The 16,641-nt window shown below is 40.3% G+C and overlaps 1 protein-coding gene across 6 annotated transcripts in view; it reads right to left on the bottom strand.

Moving 5' to 3' along the window:
- Myo5a (myosin VA) overlaps nucleotides 1-16,641 on the bottom strand; it is a 168,041-nt gene that overhangs the window by 49,720 nt on the left and 101,680 nt on the right. For all 6 annotated transcript variants that reach the window (XM_039080847.2, XM_039080851.2, XM_039080852.2 and 3 more), the window contains 4 exons: nucleotides 14,915-15,163; nucleotides 12,558-12,651; nucleotides 7,850-7,998; nucleotides 5,602-5,715 (listed from right to left, as the gene is read on the bottom strand). In XM_039080847.2, the coding sequence (XP_038936775.1) occupies nucleotides 5,602-5,715; nucleotides 7,850-7,998; nucleotides 12,558-12,651; nucleotides 14,915-15,163 (606 nt within the window). The remainder of the gene's footprint in view (nucleotides 1-5,601; nucleotides 5,716-7,849; nucleotides 7,999-12,557; nucleotides 12,652-14,914; nucleotides 15,164-16,641) is intronic.

The raw sequence follows: 16,641 nt of genomic DNA, 5'->3' as shown, positions 1-16,641 counted from the left end.
TTAGTAATGCATATATCCTTGAAAATTTAATTTTCAAAAAACTGTAATAATTTTCCATTCTATAAATTAACATAGTGCTTCTATTCATGATACTTAAAATGTTATTAACTGGAAATAATTTCTTTGGGTTTTGAGTGGACAATTAAAAAGGAATCTTATTAAAAGAGAATGGGGTAATTTCTCAGTTATCAGTTAATGATATATACAGAATCCATTGATTGCTAGCTCAGAACAAAATTTTTTTATTGGATTTTTAAAAATTTCTTTACATTTCAAATGTTATCCCCTTTCCTGATTTCCCATTCATAAACCCCCTATCGTATCCTCCCTCCCCCTTCTTCTATGAGTGTTTTCTCCCACTCATCCCCCTTCCCACCTCCCCACCCTGACATTCCCTTACACTGGGGGGTCCAGCCTTGGCAGGACCAAGGGCTTCTCCTCCCATTGGTGCCCAACAAGCCCATTCTCTGCTACAGATGCAGCAGGAGCCATGGGTCTGTCCATGTGTGCTCTTTGGATAGTGGTTTAGTCTCAGAGAGCTCGGGTTGGTTGGTATTGTTGTTCTTTTTTCTTTTTTTTCCTACTTTTTTTTTCCTACTTTTTTTTTAATCTTTATTAACTTGAGTATTTCTTATTTACATTTCGATTGTTATTCCCTTCCTGGTTTCCATGCCAACATCACCCTAACCCCTCCCTCTCCCCTTCTTTATGGGTGTTCCCCTCCCCATCCTCCCCCCATTACCACCCTCCCCTCAACAATCACGTTCACAATCACTTGGCAGGACCAAGGGCTTCCCCTTCCACTGGTGCTCTTATTAGGCTATTCATTGCTACCTATGAGGTTGGAGCCCAGGGTCAGTCCATGTTTAGTCTTTAGGTAGTGGCTTAGTCCCTGGAAGCTCTGGTTGCTTGGCATTGTTGTTCATATGGGGTCTTCAGTCCCTTCAAGCTCTTCCAGTCCTTTCTCTGATTCCTTCAACGGGGGTCCCGTTCTCAGTTCCCTGGTTTGCTGCTGGCATTCGCCTGTGTATTTGCTGCATTCTGGCTGTGTCTCTCAGGAGAGATCTACATCCAGTTCCTGTCAGCCTGCACTTCTTTGCTTCAACCATCTTATCTAATTGGGTGGCTGTATATGTATGGGCCACATGTGGGGCAGGCTCTGAATGGGGTGTTCCTTCTGCCTCTGTTCTAAACTTTGCCTCCCTATTCCCTGCCAAGGGTATTCTTGTTCCCCTTTTAAAGAAGGAGAAGCATTTGCATTTTGGTTATCCTTCTTGAGTTTCATGTGTTCTGTGCATCTAGGGTAATTCAAGCATTTGGGCTAATAGCCACTTATCAATGAGTGCATACCATGTGTGTTTTTCTGTGACTGGGTTACCTCACTCAGGATGATATTTTCCAGTTCCATCCATTTGCCTATGAATTTCATAAAGTCATTGTTTTTGATAGCTGAGTAATATTCCATTGTGTAGATGTACCACATTTTCTGTATCCATTCCTCTGTCTGGGTTCTTTCCAGCTTCTGGCTATTATAAATACGGCTGCTATGAACATAGTGGAGCATGTGCCTTTGTTATATGTTGGGGCATCTTTTGGGTATATGCCCAAGAGAGGTATAGCTGGGTCCTCAGGTAGTTCAGTGTCCAATTTTCTGAGGAACCTCCAGACTGATTTCCAGAATGGTTGTACCAGTCTGAAATCCCACTAACAATGGAGGAGTGTTCCTCTTTCTCCACATCCTCGCCAGCATTTGCTGTCACCTGAGTTTTTGATCTTAGCCATTCTCACTGGTGTGAGGTGAAATCTCAGGGTTGTTTCGATTTGCATTTCCCTTATGACTAAAGATGTTGAACATTTCTTTAGGTGTTTCTCAGCCATTCGGCATTCCTCAGCTGTGAATTCTTCGTTTAGCTCTGAACCCCATTTTTTAATAGGGTTATTTGTCTCCCTGCAGTCTAACTTCGTGAGTTCTTTGTGTATCTGTTGTAGGATTGGTAAAGATCTTTTCCCAATCTGTTGGTTGCCATTTTGTTCTAACAACAGTGTCCTTTGCCTTACAGAAGCTTTGCAGTTTTATGAGATCCCATTTGTTGATTCTTGATTAGAGCATAAGCCATTGGTGTTTTGTTCAGGAAGTTTTCTCCAGTGCCCATGTGTTCGAGATGCTTCCCCACTTTTTCTTCTATTAGTTTGAGTGTATCTGGTTTGATGTGGAGGTCCTTGATCCACTTGGACTTAAGCTTTGTACAGGGTGATAAGCATGGATCGATCTGCATTCTTCTACATGTTGACCTCCAGTTGAACCAGCACCATTTGCTGAAAATGCTATCTTTTTTCCATTTGATGGTTTTGGCTCCTTTGTCAAAAATCAAGTGCCCATAGGTGTGTGGGTTCATTTCTGGGTCTTCAATTCTGTTCCATTGGTCTATCTGTCTGTCTCTGTACCAATACCATGCAGTTTTTATCACTATTGCTCTCTAATACTGCTTGAGTTCAGGGATAATGATTCCCCCTGAAGTCCTTTTATTGTTGAGGATAGTTTTAGCTATCCTGGGTTTTTTGTTATTCCAGATGAATTTGCAAATTGTTCTGTCTAACTCTATGAAGAATTGGATTGGGATTTTGATGGGGATTGCATTGAATCTGTAGATCGCTTTTGGTAAAATGGCCATTTTTACTATACTAATCCTGCCAATCCATGAGCATGGGAGATCTTTCCATCTTCTGAGGTCTTCTTCAATTTCTTCCTTCAGAGGCTTGAAGTTCTTATTGTACAAATCTTTTACTTGCTTGGTTAAAGTCACACAGAGATATTCTATATTATTTGGGACTATTATGAAGGGTGTCGTTTCCCTAATTTCTTTCTCAGCTTGTTTCTCTTTTGTGTAGAGGAAGGTTACTGATTTATTTGAGTTAATTTTATACCCAGCCACTTTAGTTGTTCTCTGGTGGAACTTTTGGGATCACTTAAATATACTATCATGTCATCTGCAAATAGTGATATTTTGACCTCTTCTTTTCCGATCTGTATCCCCTTGATCTCCTTTTGTTGTCTGATTGCTCTGGCTAGAACTTCAAGAACTATATTGAATAAGTAGGGAAAGAGTGGGCAGCCTTATCTAGTCCCTGATTTTAGTGGGATTGCTTCAAGTTTCTCTCCATTTAGTTTAATGTTAGTGACTGGTTTGCTGTATATGGCTTTTACTATGTTTAGGTATGGGCCTTGAATTCCTATTCTTTCCAGGACTTTTATCATGAAGGGGTATTGAATTTTGTCAAATGCTTTCTCAGCATCTAATGAAATGATCATGTGGTTTTTTATCTTTCAGTTTGTTTATATAATGGATTATGCTGATTGTTGTTCTTATGGGGTTCCAAGCCCCTTCAACTCCTTCAATCCTTTCTCTAACTCCTCCAATGGGGACCCCATTCTCAGTTCAATGGTTGGCTGTAAGAGTCCGCATCTCTATTTGTCATGCTTTGGTGGAGCCTCTTAGGAGACAGCTATATTAGGCTCCTGTCAGCATGCACCTTTGGCATCCTCAATAGTGACTGGGTTTGGTGGCTGTATGTATATGGACTGGATTCCCAGGTGGAGCAGTCTCGGAATGGCCATTCCTTCAAAATTTGTCTCTGTATTTCCTTCTTGAATATTTTTGTTCCCCTTTCTAAGAAGAGCTGAAGCATCTGTACTTTGGTCATCCTTCTTGAGCTTCATGTGATCTGTGGATGGTATCTTGGGTAATCCGAGCTTTTGGGCTAATATCCACTTAGTGAGTGCCTAACATGTGTGTCTTTTTATGATCTGGTTACCTCACTCAGGATGATATTTTCTAGTTCCATCAATTTACCTAAGAATTTCATGAAGTCATTGTTTTTAATAGCAGAGTAGTACTCCATTGTATAAATGTACCACATTTTCTGTATCCATTTCTCTGTTGAGGGACATCTGGGTTCTTTCCAGCTTCTGGCCACTATAAGTAAGGCTGCCCTGAACATAATGGAACATGTGTCCTTGTTATTATATGTTGGAACATCTTTTGGGTATATGCCCAGGAGAGGTACAGCTGGGTCATTAGGTAGTACTATGTTGAAAATTTCTTTAGATGTTTCTCAGCCAGAGAATTCTTTCTCAGTTGAGAATTCTTTGTTTAGTTCTGTACCCCATTTTTTAATAGGGTTATTTGATTCTCTGGAGTCTAACTTCTTGAGTTCTTTGTATATATTGGATATTAGCCCTCTATCAGTTGTAGGATTGATAAAGATCTTTTCCCAATCTGTTGGTTTCCGTTTTGTCCTAATGACAGTGTCCTTTGCCTTACAGAAGCTTTGCAATTTTATGAGGTCCCATTTGTTGATTCTTGATCTTAGAATATGAGCCATTGGTGTTCTGTTCAGGAAATTTTCCCCAGTGCCCACGTGTTGGAGGCTCTTCCCCACTTTTTCTTCTATTAGTTTGAGTGTATCTGGTTTGATGTGGAGGTCCTTGATCCACTTGGACTTAAGCTTTGTACAGGGTGATAAGAATGAATTGATTTGCATTCTTGTACATACTGACTGCCAGTAGAAGCAGCACCATTTGTTGAAAATGCTATCTTTTTTCCACTGAATGGTTTTAGCTCCTTTGTCAAAGGTCAAATTACCATAGATATGTGGGTTCATTTTTGGGTCTTCAATTCTATTCTACTGGTTTACCTGCCTGTTTTTGTACCAATACCATATAGTTTTTATTACTATTGCTCCATAATACAGCTTGAGGTCAGGGATGGCACAGAAGACATTTGCCAAATATAAAACAATGTGAGATGTAAGGAATGGTAATCACATCAGAGTGCCTAGATGATGTCCTTAGCACTGGCATATCTACTTACAGCAAGTACAAAAGTCATTTGGCTTTTCTGGACCACATGAGACAGGAGAAGTATTAGACCATCTGGGTAAGAGGAGTTGTTTCCTTCTTTTTTTAGGAAGGACTTTGTCACCCAAACCTTTAGTGTATGAAACTTTGAAATGGACCTTAAAAATAATACCAATCTCTTAACTGAAGATAATCATTAAGATAATAGAATTTATTAATAAAATTACCACCACTGTTTTGACAGGGACTTTGAAATTCTCCTGCCATAGCTGAGGAAGCCAGCACCCTTCCTCTAGGTTTGACAAAAAGGAAGCTCATAAATAAGGCAGGACTCCAATAGTTGATTGAAGCAGGCTAAGGCAATGGTTCCAAAGCAACACAGAGTGGCTGTACAGATGCTGTGAGGGCTCCAGGGCAATTGCAGCCAGCAGTTGAGTTTTCTGCAGAAACTACTCAGGGATACCATGATGGAGACAGCAAAGAAACCACTGCTATGAATTTACATTAAAATCATAATGTGAGACTGGGGACAATGCTCAGTGGCAGAGCACATGCTTGCCACATTTAAAGTGCTTGGTTCAACTCTCACACCAAAACAAACTAATAAAAATTAGTATATGTATTGGCAAAAACATGTGCAATAAGTACACACGAAATAACTAATTAAGATCACATAACCAATTATTAGAAATGCCTATCAATAGAAGTGTGAACATCCTACTTTTAGTGAGAGATAAATGTACCTCTGTCCTTGGTGCAATGTCTTCAGTTTCTGCAAATTCTGAGCTGAAGGTGTATTCAGACTCATTGCTGCTGTGGGTAGAGTCTGTTCTCTTGTGTCCTGGCTTAGGCACATTCTGTAAGGTAAACAACCCAAGTACAATTCATATGGCACGATGGAAACAGTGCCCACAATGTCCTTATTGTAATCTCCACTCAGTGATTAGCATTGGGGGCTAAATGCTCTAGGGTTCCATCTTGTCTTGACCAAATCCTTATAAAGGGGGTGACCTTCCCAGTGAGAAAGTTGTGCCCACAAAGCAGGAACTGTAGATGTACATCACCTGTCACTATCAGAAGAGTCCCCTCTATAGAACAGGTTAGCTTAGAATTTACTATGTAGCTGAAAATGACTTTGAATTTCTGATCCTCCTGTCTACATCTCCTGAGTATTGGGATTATAGGCATGAACCTTATTTATGAGTACTGAGGATGGAATATAGGTTTTTTTTTTTTTGATCCATGCTAAGCAAGGACACTACCAACAGGCCTCTCTGGGATTTTAAAGTTTGAGTTATTCAGTTACTTTGTTCAAGCAATGGTTTTAGTATCATGGTAAAATAAAAATTACCAGAAGGTTCATAAAATACCAACAACAGACATAATCACTCGTTCCATGGTAACTGAGCATGAGTGGTTAAAACATAAGTAGGAGTTATATAGGTGACTGTAATTTCTGTCACTTTTGCACATGACACCAATCTGTAGAGTAAGCAGACAGAATGAGATAGTTCAGGACAGGTAAGCTAGATGCTGTCAAAATTCACTGAAGATCCATCTATCCTGATGATGGTGATCTAGGAGATCTGGGAGATTCTTTTAGGGCACATGATTATTGTATCAGACAGTGTTCAGAAAACTCAGGGAATGAAAAAGTTAAGCAGGACATTTCATGACAGCCTACAGAACCCAATGCAGAAGACTCAAAGAATCATTTCTTCTCCAGTGGTACTTTGAGTAGTTTTCTAAGTAACCAGTGGCTGCCAAAGTACCCAGTAAGATCCAACGCTTAGTCCTGATGATAATGGAAACACAGATTAACTGTAAGTGTAGTAAAGTTTTTCAATAAGTAAACAAAAATACACCAAAGAATGGAACTGTGGGGAATCAGAACATTATGGGAGAGGAACAGAATACTAGGGAAAGCTGTAGGGGACAGAATGTGAAGGAGAAGAGATTTTACTGGGGCCAAACCAGCCCGCAGATCAAGAACAACAAGGCTCAGCCAGAGTTCTTCAGATTTATCAGTCATAGATCACAGTGGCCCTCATCGACTGTAAACTTCTCTCCTACTGTATTACGGCAGACTAGTAAGGTGCAGAACAGTCATCCCACGTGGGATTTAAATGTGCTTTCACCCTTCCTTACATCAGGTTTTCTTACTGTGAGGCCTTGCAAACACTAGCTGTGTTATGTTTTAAAGATCTCTGCCAATCAAATCCTTCTATTAACAAAATTTGGAGTAAATATTCTACCCTACAGGTACAACTTATCTCACTTTTTACAAGATCTATTTTAGGGCATTCTGACCATTTGCTCTACTAGGTTACTTTCGAGGAACAGGAGAGCCAGAGGCATCGGCTTCCTGATAGCAGGATGAGTAGAGCAACTCTGGGTGTGGAAAGCACACTGGCAGGGACAGCAGAGCCCTTGGGACAGCTAATGTAAATTACTCTAAACAGGGACTAAATTTTCTCTCGATGGAAATTTAACTTGGAAATTACAAGCTCCAGTGAAGAAAATAGTTCCTTAATAAAAATGTAATATGAATATACTAGATTTACACTGTCTTTCAATGTAGGAAGCAGAGTCTTGATATACTATCTTATAGTCCCATCTTTAAAGTATTTGACTTTACTGAAGAACTTATGGATAAAGTTGCATTATTTCTTGGATTTACTTTAAATAATATAACCCATGCAATGGTGGTGGGTAGAAGAGAAAACAGAGAAATGTTGACTATTTGGGAACTGGTGATAGGTGCATGTAGTGCATGGAGGCTGATTCTATGGATTGACTTTACTATATGACTAAAAATTCTCATTTAACAAAAGAGTAGAACCCACATATCATGGACATGCCTACAATCCAGCAATCCTCCAATCCTAAGGGAGGTAGAAATAGAAGGCTCATAATCCTAAGGCTAGTTACACAGCAAGACTCTTCAAAAAAACAAAGCAAAACAAAACAACACAAGAGTGTTGAACTCACCAGCATCAGGGTCATCTCTTCCTTGAGGTCGTCATAGCGCTCCTCCAGACGACTGAACTCATTCAGGAGGTTCTGATACCTCAGCCTCTCATCATTCAGGTCGAGCTCCAGTTGTTTTGTTTCTTCTACTAACTTCCTCTCCATAGTTTCTAAAATATACAAGAGGATGTAGAGGATCAGGGCCTGGTAAACGGTGACAGGTGACATGTCAGGCCACAAGGGTGACAAAAGAAAACCCTTGAAGTAGTCCAGAGACAGATGAAGAAGCTTGCCCCCCCCCCCCCAGAAACCAAAGTGTAATAGAAGCAGCTCAGAGGCTAAAGCAAGAGCCCCTGAGCAGGGTGCCTGGCCTCAGGTGATAAAGAAAGCTTTCCCTTGTGCCAGATATGACAGCAATTCCATTCTTACTTATCATTTAGATTGCATCTTTTATTCAATGTAGGATGACATACTGCCCAGGAATCCATTCAATATTATAATAAACTTTATAGAACAAATCAGAACAAACACAATCCTCCCTCAAAACCGGAAGGGGGCATGTATCCAAAAGTGACTCCAGAGAATTCAAGAGTGTAAACAGGTGCACTGACTTCCAGTTTCTTAGTGCACTTGAGTTTTAGGTCTATGAGAGAATTTTGTGAATACAGGAGAGAAGGAAGCAGGACCCCCAAGTTAAATCACTATGACAGCCTCATCTATGGCACTCTCCATGCACTATAGCTTTGGTCCCAGTACTTCATGTCCTGAGTAAACACATTCCTATTTGTTTGTTTTCAGGGACAGTCTTGCTACGCAGTCCTGCCTAACCTGGCACTAGAGCTATGCAGTCCGTCCTGCTTCAGTTTCCTCAGTGCTCGGACTATGGGTGTGTACCACTATACCAAAATTACAAGAGATTCTGGATACTTGGCAGGGAAGAGAGAGGCAAAGATTAAAACAGAGACAGAAGGAACACCCATTCAGAGCCTGCCCCACATGTGGCCCACACATATACAGCCATCCAATTAGACAAGATGGATGAAGCAAAGAAGTGCAGGCCGACAGGAGCCGGATGTAGATCGCTCCTGAGAGACACAGCCAGAATACAGCAAATACAGAGGCGAATGCCAGCAGCAAACCACTGAACTGAGAATAGGACCCCCGTTGAAGGAATCAGAGAAAGAACTGGAAGAGCTTGAAGGGGCTTGAGACCCCATATGTACAACAATGCCAAGCAACCAGAGCCTCCGGGGACTAAGCCACTACCTAAAGACTATACATGGACTGACCCTGGACTCTGACCTCATAGGTAGCAATGAATATCCTAGTAAGAGCACCAGTGGAAGGGGAAGCCCTGGGTCCTGCTAAGACTGAACCCCCAGTGAACTAGACTGTTGGGGGGAGGGCGGCAATGGGGGGGGAGGATGGGGAGGGGAACACTCAGATAGAAGGGGAGGGGGGAGGGGGATGTTGGCCTGTAAACCGGGAAAGGGAATAACACTCGAAATGTAAATAAGAAATACTCAAGTTAATAAAAAAAAAAAAGAGATTCTGGATAAACTTCCACTACATACTTTTCTAGTAAGTAATAATAAAACAAAACAAAGCAGTAGTATTCATAAACTAAAGCAGTGGCACATATATTTTTATTACAATATTGTTGTTTTAGGCTATTCATAAAATCCAATAAAATATTTTTATTGTGTGTGTGTGTCTCACAGAATACATGTGGGGGCCAGAGGACAACTTAAGGGAATCAATTCTCTTCATCTATCATGTGCCTCTGGGACTGAATTTAGCCTGGTGATGAGCCATCTTATTAACTGTGATACTCATAAATTATATTGGCCAAATAATGATTCAAAAAGCCATTCTTTAGCAGAATGGTGTCTTTTAAGGAACTTAGCCTTCCTGCTCTATAGTTTCTGTTGTGTGTCATCCCATGGTTCTGTCATATACTCTTCTAGCACCCTGAACTCTGTCATCTGTTACCCTCCACTTCTAACTTGACTGCTTAGGCACTGTTCATTGTGCTATTTACTTCCTGTTCAAGGAACCCTAACTTTTCCAGTTACCCACCTCACTCTGCCTTTTCTGCCAGTAGCTTTGCTTTTAGCTGGACATAGTCTAGAATTCAGAGTTTAGCCACTGACTGCAGGTAATAAAAAGTAGAGAAGCTATGTGTGGGGACTTGGCAGTGAGGAGTACTGGCTTTCTTCCAGAAGACCTAGGTTTATTCCCAGCACCCACATGGTGGCTTTCAATTTGTAACTCCAGTTCTAGGGACTCCAGCACTCTCTTCTGACCACCACAGACACTAGGCATATACAATGGTAAATAGGTGTAAATGGAGACAAAACACCCATATGCAGAAGTATAATGAGAATCACTTATAAACAGCACCTGTCAATAAAAAGCCAATGTCCAATGAGCTAAGGCAGGAAATATAAGGTGAGACATTGGCAGGAAGAGAAAGGATTCTAGGAAATAGTAAGAGATAAAAGAGAGATGTGAAGAGAGCCATGAGAGACAGGTATATGAAGCCAGGGAGACACTGAGAGAGAAGTGAGGCAGGACTGAAGAGAGGGAACTAACCAGTCACATGGTAGGGAACTAACCACATGGTAGACAAAAAAAGGTTTGTATGGGTTAAGTTAGTTATGCGCTAGTTAGAGAATGAACCAAAGCTTATGGCCTGAGCATTTACTAATAAATAATTAGTCTCAGAGTCATCATTTCGAAGCCAGGGATGGAAAAGGAAAACTTGGAATTTAAAATTATTTTTCCACATAGACTTAAATTAAAAAAAAAGTTCTATAAAAGAAGCTGTATATTATAACCTAGTAACTCAACCAGTTACTTTTGCAGTATCAGGTTTCCTACCATGCACTCCTTGTATTCTTGTAGGTTGCTCTCTAACCTCCCTACCTGCTTCTATTGCTCTATCGTTTAACTCTCTTCCAGCTCTATGAGGAAGGATGCAAGAACCCTGTCACTGCTACCCCCCGATGCGCCCCACAGTGCCTTCCTAGGAGAGGGACTCCATAATTTGTAAATTAATGAATGAGAAAAATTTCCCAAGACACTCTAAGTTGTCCTTGATTCCCACTAGTTTGTAGAAGCTAGTCCAAGTCTTCCAACAAAATTTTCTAGACAAATCCATTCTTACTTCACCCTTAGGGTTAATTTTAAAAAAACACTGTATATTTTCCTAGAAATGTTTTCATCATTCTGGATCCTTCCCTGACAGGCTATATCCAAGAAGCCTTCTTTCCATACTTTCCCTCTTGTCTCTTTTAACATTTTCTTCTGGTATCTTGTTTTCACTTTGTTTTTTAGTTAAGTATTTCAGGATTTCTTCTTGTTCCTCTATTTGGAGGGAAGAGATCATGTGAAGGAAAGTACAGAAAGTTCTTATCACCATGATCTTAAGGGAAACTTTCCAGTCATTCCTTACAATCTTTCCAATCTTTACTCTGGATTACTTTCAGAATGCCTCCATCTGCCACCGTGATAAAACAGAGAGTAAAGAATTTTCTTTACCTTACAGGTTACAGTCCATTTTCAAGGCACATGAGGGCAGGAGCTCACGCAAGAACTCAGAAGTAGGAACTGAAGCAGAAACCACATTGCTCACTGGCTTGCTTACAGGCTCACACTCAGCTACCAATGTTTATATAGCCCACATCTACCCGCCTAGGAATGGAGACACCCACAGTGGGCTGGGCCCTCCTATAGCAGTTAGCAATTAAGAGAGTGCTTCACAAGAGACGTGCCCACAAACCAATCTGAGGGATTCCTTTTATTTATGAACATTTTAATCAACTCCATAATCAAAGAATAAATATACATATTTACTTAGTTCTTTATTTTAAAAATTAGCTTTCAGTTTTAGTTTGGTAGCAAAGAGAGATGAACTTAGGAGGATGACACTAATTGTTTAGTAAAATATCATTAAGTCAGGCCCAGGACAGTGTATGTTCTTACTCATTAAAGATGCTTTAATCTGATAGAAGAGAATTTGGAAAAATGGTCATCAGGGACTGGGAAAGCCAGGGTGGGGAGTCGGGGGTGGAGGGGTATTTGAGAGAAGATGGATAAAGACCCCAAAATACAGCCGAGAAGAATGAGAAGGATCCCCACAAGTAGAAATGACAGATTTTGAAGAAATGAAAATATTATTTTGATTTGATCATTAAACATACTATATATGTACCAAATAATTATATGTTCTTATAAATATTTACAATTATGTCAGTTTGAAAATATACAAATAGTCAGATGTGGAGGCACATTTGGAAGGGTAAAGCAGGAAGACTACACGTTCAAAGCCAGTCTGGACTAAAAAACCAAATGCACAGATGTATGTTTGTGTGTACTTATGTAAAAAAACACATAAACATATCTATCCACAAATTAGCTCAAGAATTCTTATTAAATCAACAGAATCCTATAAATTAAAATTATACATATAAGGCAAAATTGGAAAAAGCTACATATGATATTACTGAATGTAATTTCATATTGGCACACAAAAACCAGAGTTTGCAAGTTCACTAATTTTATTAAAATATTTGGGACTCTTGCTTGTAAGTGTACAGATGATAGCCAAAAGTTTTAAAACTTATTTCAGCTTTAAGCAATACTGTAACTGATAACATAATGTCAAACTCACAAAATCTAGGTTTGGAGTTCGTTGTATGTTAGGTTGCGATCACACAAACCATACCTGTCATCTCCTTAGCCTGCTCCACCATGAGGTGATTGAGGGTCTCCTTTTCCTGCTTCAGCAGAGTGTTTTCTTCCTTCAAGTTTGACACCAGCTATGAAATGAAAAACCCAGCTGAGATGGCTGCAGCAGACAGAGATGTCCCATACAACAGTCACTGACTTTGTACCTCATGATTTTACCTACTTATGTCTTGTCACCTGTCACTCTTGTTTCAAATTTACTCTCTCCAGAGAAACTTCAGGAAAACCACCTCCAAAGAGGCCTTTTCTCTGGGCTGTTGCAAGATTCTGCATTCATCTCTTTAAGTCCTATGAATGCCTTATTTTTGTCTTCTCCAGTAGATTGAACATCTTGGAGGACAAGGACTGTGATGGTGCGTGTTTGACTTGGTGCTGTGAACACTTAGCATCTGGATAGCATCTAGTAGACATCTGCTCTCAAAGTCATGTTCTCGTGTGACGGAACGCTCTCAGCAGAGACAACTTGGGGAGGAAAGGGTCTATCCCATCTTACATGCCCAGGTCCCGTCCATTAGCAGGGAAGCGAGGCAGGATTTTGAAGAAGTCTTGGATTTAAGCTTGCTCCTAGCTCACGCTCAGCTAGCTTTCTTATATAGCCCACATGCCTAGGGATGTACCATTCACAATGGCCTGGACCCTCCCAGTGTCAGCCAGCAACTGAGAAAGCACCTCACAGATATGGTCAAGGAAACTCTGATAAAGGCAATTCTTTGAGACTCCTTCTCTCCAGTATGATAAGTCGACAACTAAGATTAGTCATCAAACACCTTTTCACTGTACCTCCAGAACATGGCCATTCAAATGGGCAGATCGAAGAGACAGGGATATGAGTCCTTAAAAATAATGTTTATATGTATGTGTGGTGTATCCATAGCCAGAAAAGAGTGCTGAATCCCCTAGAGCTGGAATTACAGATGTGTAGTCTAGGAACTAAACTCCTGTCCTCTGAAAGGGCAAGAGACACACTTAACAGCTGAGGCATCTCTCCAAACCCATGAAATCTTTAAAAAATATAATCATTTTTATTTATTTTGAGAATTTCATTTATGTATACAATGAATTTTTACCAAGTGCTACTCTTCTTGGATCCCATCCCTAGCAACCCTCTTTAAACTTCTTGTTCTTTCTTTTTTATAAAGATGGGTGTGGGGCCAAGTCACTGCACTGTGGGCAACCTACCAGGGGCCTCACCCAGATGAAAACTGATTCTCCCTCTCCCCATAGACATCAACAGTCAACAGCTCCTGAGCTATGGGTAGAGTCTTGTGAGAGTCTCCCTGACCTATGCCGAGTGTTGACTGGCCCATCTGTGTAGGTAGCTGCTGGGTTTTCATGAGTGCAGTAGTAATGTGATGTCCTGAAGACGCTGTTTGCTTCCACTGTGTGAAAGCTTTCTAGCTTTAGAAATTCACTAGTGCTTTCTGATACTTCCATATTTATAAGAGATATTTTCTATGTGATACCTTCTAAGAATTTCATAGTAATGGAAACATTTTTAATTTTGATGCTTAAATAAATATTGGCTTTAGAACGATATTGATATATTTATTTCCATATAACTGCATGCTTAAGAAGTTAAGAAAACTGGGGTGAGGCATACTGGTGCATGCCTTCAATCCCAGCACCTGGGAGGCAGAGGAGGTCGATCTCTATGCGTTTGATACTGACTTGATCTATCTATACAGTAAATCAAGGGCATTTAGTTCTACATAGTAAGACCTTGTCTCAAAAGAATTAAGATATATGAATATACAGATAGATATAGAAGAAGTGTGTCACTGTGCAGGCAGGCTTTGAGGGCTCCCAGTGCTCAAGCTCTGCCCAGTACAGAAGAGAGACCCTACTGCTGGCTGTCACCTGGAAGCCAGTCTCTTCCTGGCTGCCTTTGGATCAAGATGTAGGACTCCCGACTCTTCTGGCACCATGTCTGCTTGGATGCTGCCATGCTTCCTGCCACCATGATAATGGACTAAACCTCTGAAACTGGAAGTCAGCCCCAATTAAATGTCTTCTTTTTGTAAGAGCTATCTTGGTTATGGTGTCTCTTCACAGCAATAAAATCCTAACCAAGGTAGGTACATAGATATTAATTGCACTGTTGAAACATTACTTTGTCTCTATTCTTACTAGAGTTAAATGTTCTAGCCCAAGACTCCAGCCTACTTGTTGATCATGGGGCAGAGGTATTTGGGAAACATTGGTATAAACAGTAAGCCCAATAAAATTTGCAATATGTCTTTGATTAAAATGAATATAGACTCACATGGACTAGGTCAGGATGATGGCATTTACTTTGCTGCATGGGGCAACGGGGATAGGAATACTGTTTCCTACCTGCTCAGTTTCTTGTTTGTATTTATCTGCTCGTTCTTCAATGGACTTTTTCTCCGATCGAGTTTGTTCCAGGTCTTTTCGGAGTTTTGCAATTTCTTCCTGCAGACTAAGCACTCTCCCAGTGGCAACCTTAGCTTCCTCCTCGCTTAGCTGAAGACGTTCTACATCATTTCGTAGTTTTTCAGTCTCAGAGTTGTATACTCCTTCTAGATTGGTCAGTTTCTCCATGAGGCATTTGTAGTCTTTATTCTTAAAATACAGACATTAGTAACAATAAGTAACTATTAATAGTATGAATGACCAAATGTATGCAGTGAGGTTACCATGCCCATTAATTATATCCATCTAGGTTTTACTGTTTTGTTTTGGAGAGTGGGTCTTACTATTTAGTCTAGCTAAACTCATTATGCAACCCCAAAGCCTCTAACTCATGATCCTCAGATTTTAGGTGTGTACCAACAAGTCTTATGGATTCTGTTTTCAAGACAAGATCTCACTATGTGGGGCTGGGGATTTAGCTCAGTGGTAGAGCGCTTACCTAGGAAGCGCAAGGCCCTGGGTTCGATCCCCAGCTCCGAAAAAAAAGAACCAAAAAAAAAAAAAAAAAAAAAAAAGATCTCACTATGTAACCCAGGCTGACCTGGAACTTACCTTGTAGACCAGGCTGGCCTCACACTCATAAAGATCCACCTGCCTCTGTCTCAGTCTGAAGTGCTTGGATTAAAGGCTGGTTATGCCATGATATTCCAGCTATAAATTTTAATACATCATCATAGCATCAAGATGGCCAAAATTGCTGTACTAAAATGATCATAATATAACCCTGCATTAAAAACAACATTGAGCTGGGTGTGGTGGCACACTCCTTTAATCCTAGCACTTGGGAGGCAGAGGCAGGTAGATCTTTGTGAGTTCAAGGGCCAGCCTGGTCTAAAGAGTGGGACCCTGTCTTAAAAAACAAAAACAAAAACCAACAAAACCACATTGAACATCAGAACCAGGACAGAATGGCAACACACTTCCTTAGTGTAAGTAGATAAGGATATGGTATTAGTTTCTACCTGCTTGGCTTCCATAATCTAACAAATGGTTTCTTCATTACACAAAAAAGAACAACACAGAGCAATTAATTCTGTTTTATATAATATACAACAAAAATTTGATTTTCTCATAATCACAAGTTTCGCAGTAAACTCTTACATTCCTAATTATTTTGTAAAGATTTATTTACTTACGTACTTTATGTATATGGGTGTTTTGTCTGTATGCACATCTCCACACCAGAAGAGGGCATCAAATCCCTTTGGAGTACAGTTTTACATGACACTAAAGGGAGCTGAAAGCTGAACTCAGAGGACTCTGGAACGTTCTTAACCATCCCTCCAGTCCCAAAATTTCCTAATTTTTAATCCAGAAGTAAAGGGGAGGGGCTAGAGAGAATGGCTCACTGATTAAGGACACTAGCTGCTCTTACAGGAAATTTGCTTCAATTCCTAGCACTTTCATGGAGGCAGTTCTCCACTCAGCCTCCTCCATACCTAGAATACAGGCTTAAGCCACTATGCTTAGCTTAAGACCTGAGATTTAGCTAAGTGATACTATCTACCTACCACAGGTCAGAACTTGGGGCTAATAAAAAATAAGCCACATACTAGATAGAAGATGAATAAGAGTGATAAAGCAGTTCCTCACAAATCTCAAATTTCTCATTGCATTTAGAGAATCCA

Source organism: Rattus norvegicus, chromosome 8, assembly GCF_036323735.1.
Source record: "Rattus norvegicus strain BN/NHsdMcwi chromosome 8, GRCr8, whole genome shotgun sequence".
NCBI classification, from domain to species: domain Eukaryota; kingdom Metazoa; phylum Chordata; class Mammalia; order Rodentia; family Muridae; genus Rattus; species Rattus norvegicus.
This window is presented reverse-complemented; position numbering and strand designations above follow the sequence as displayed.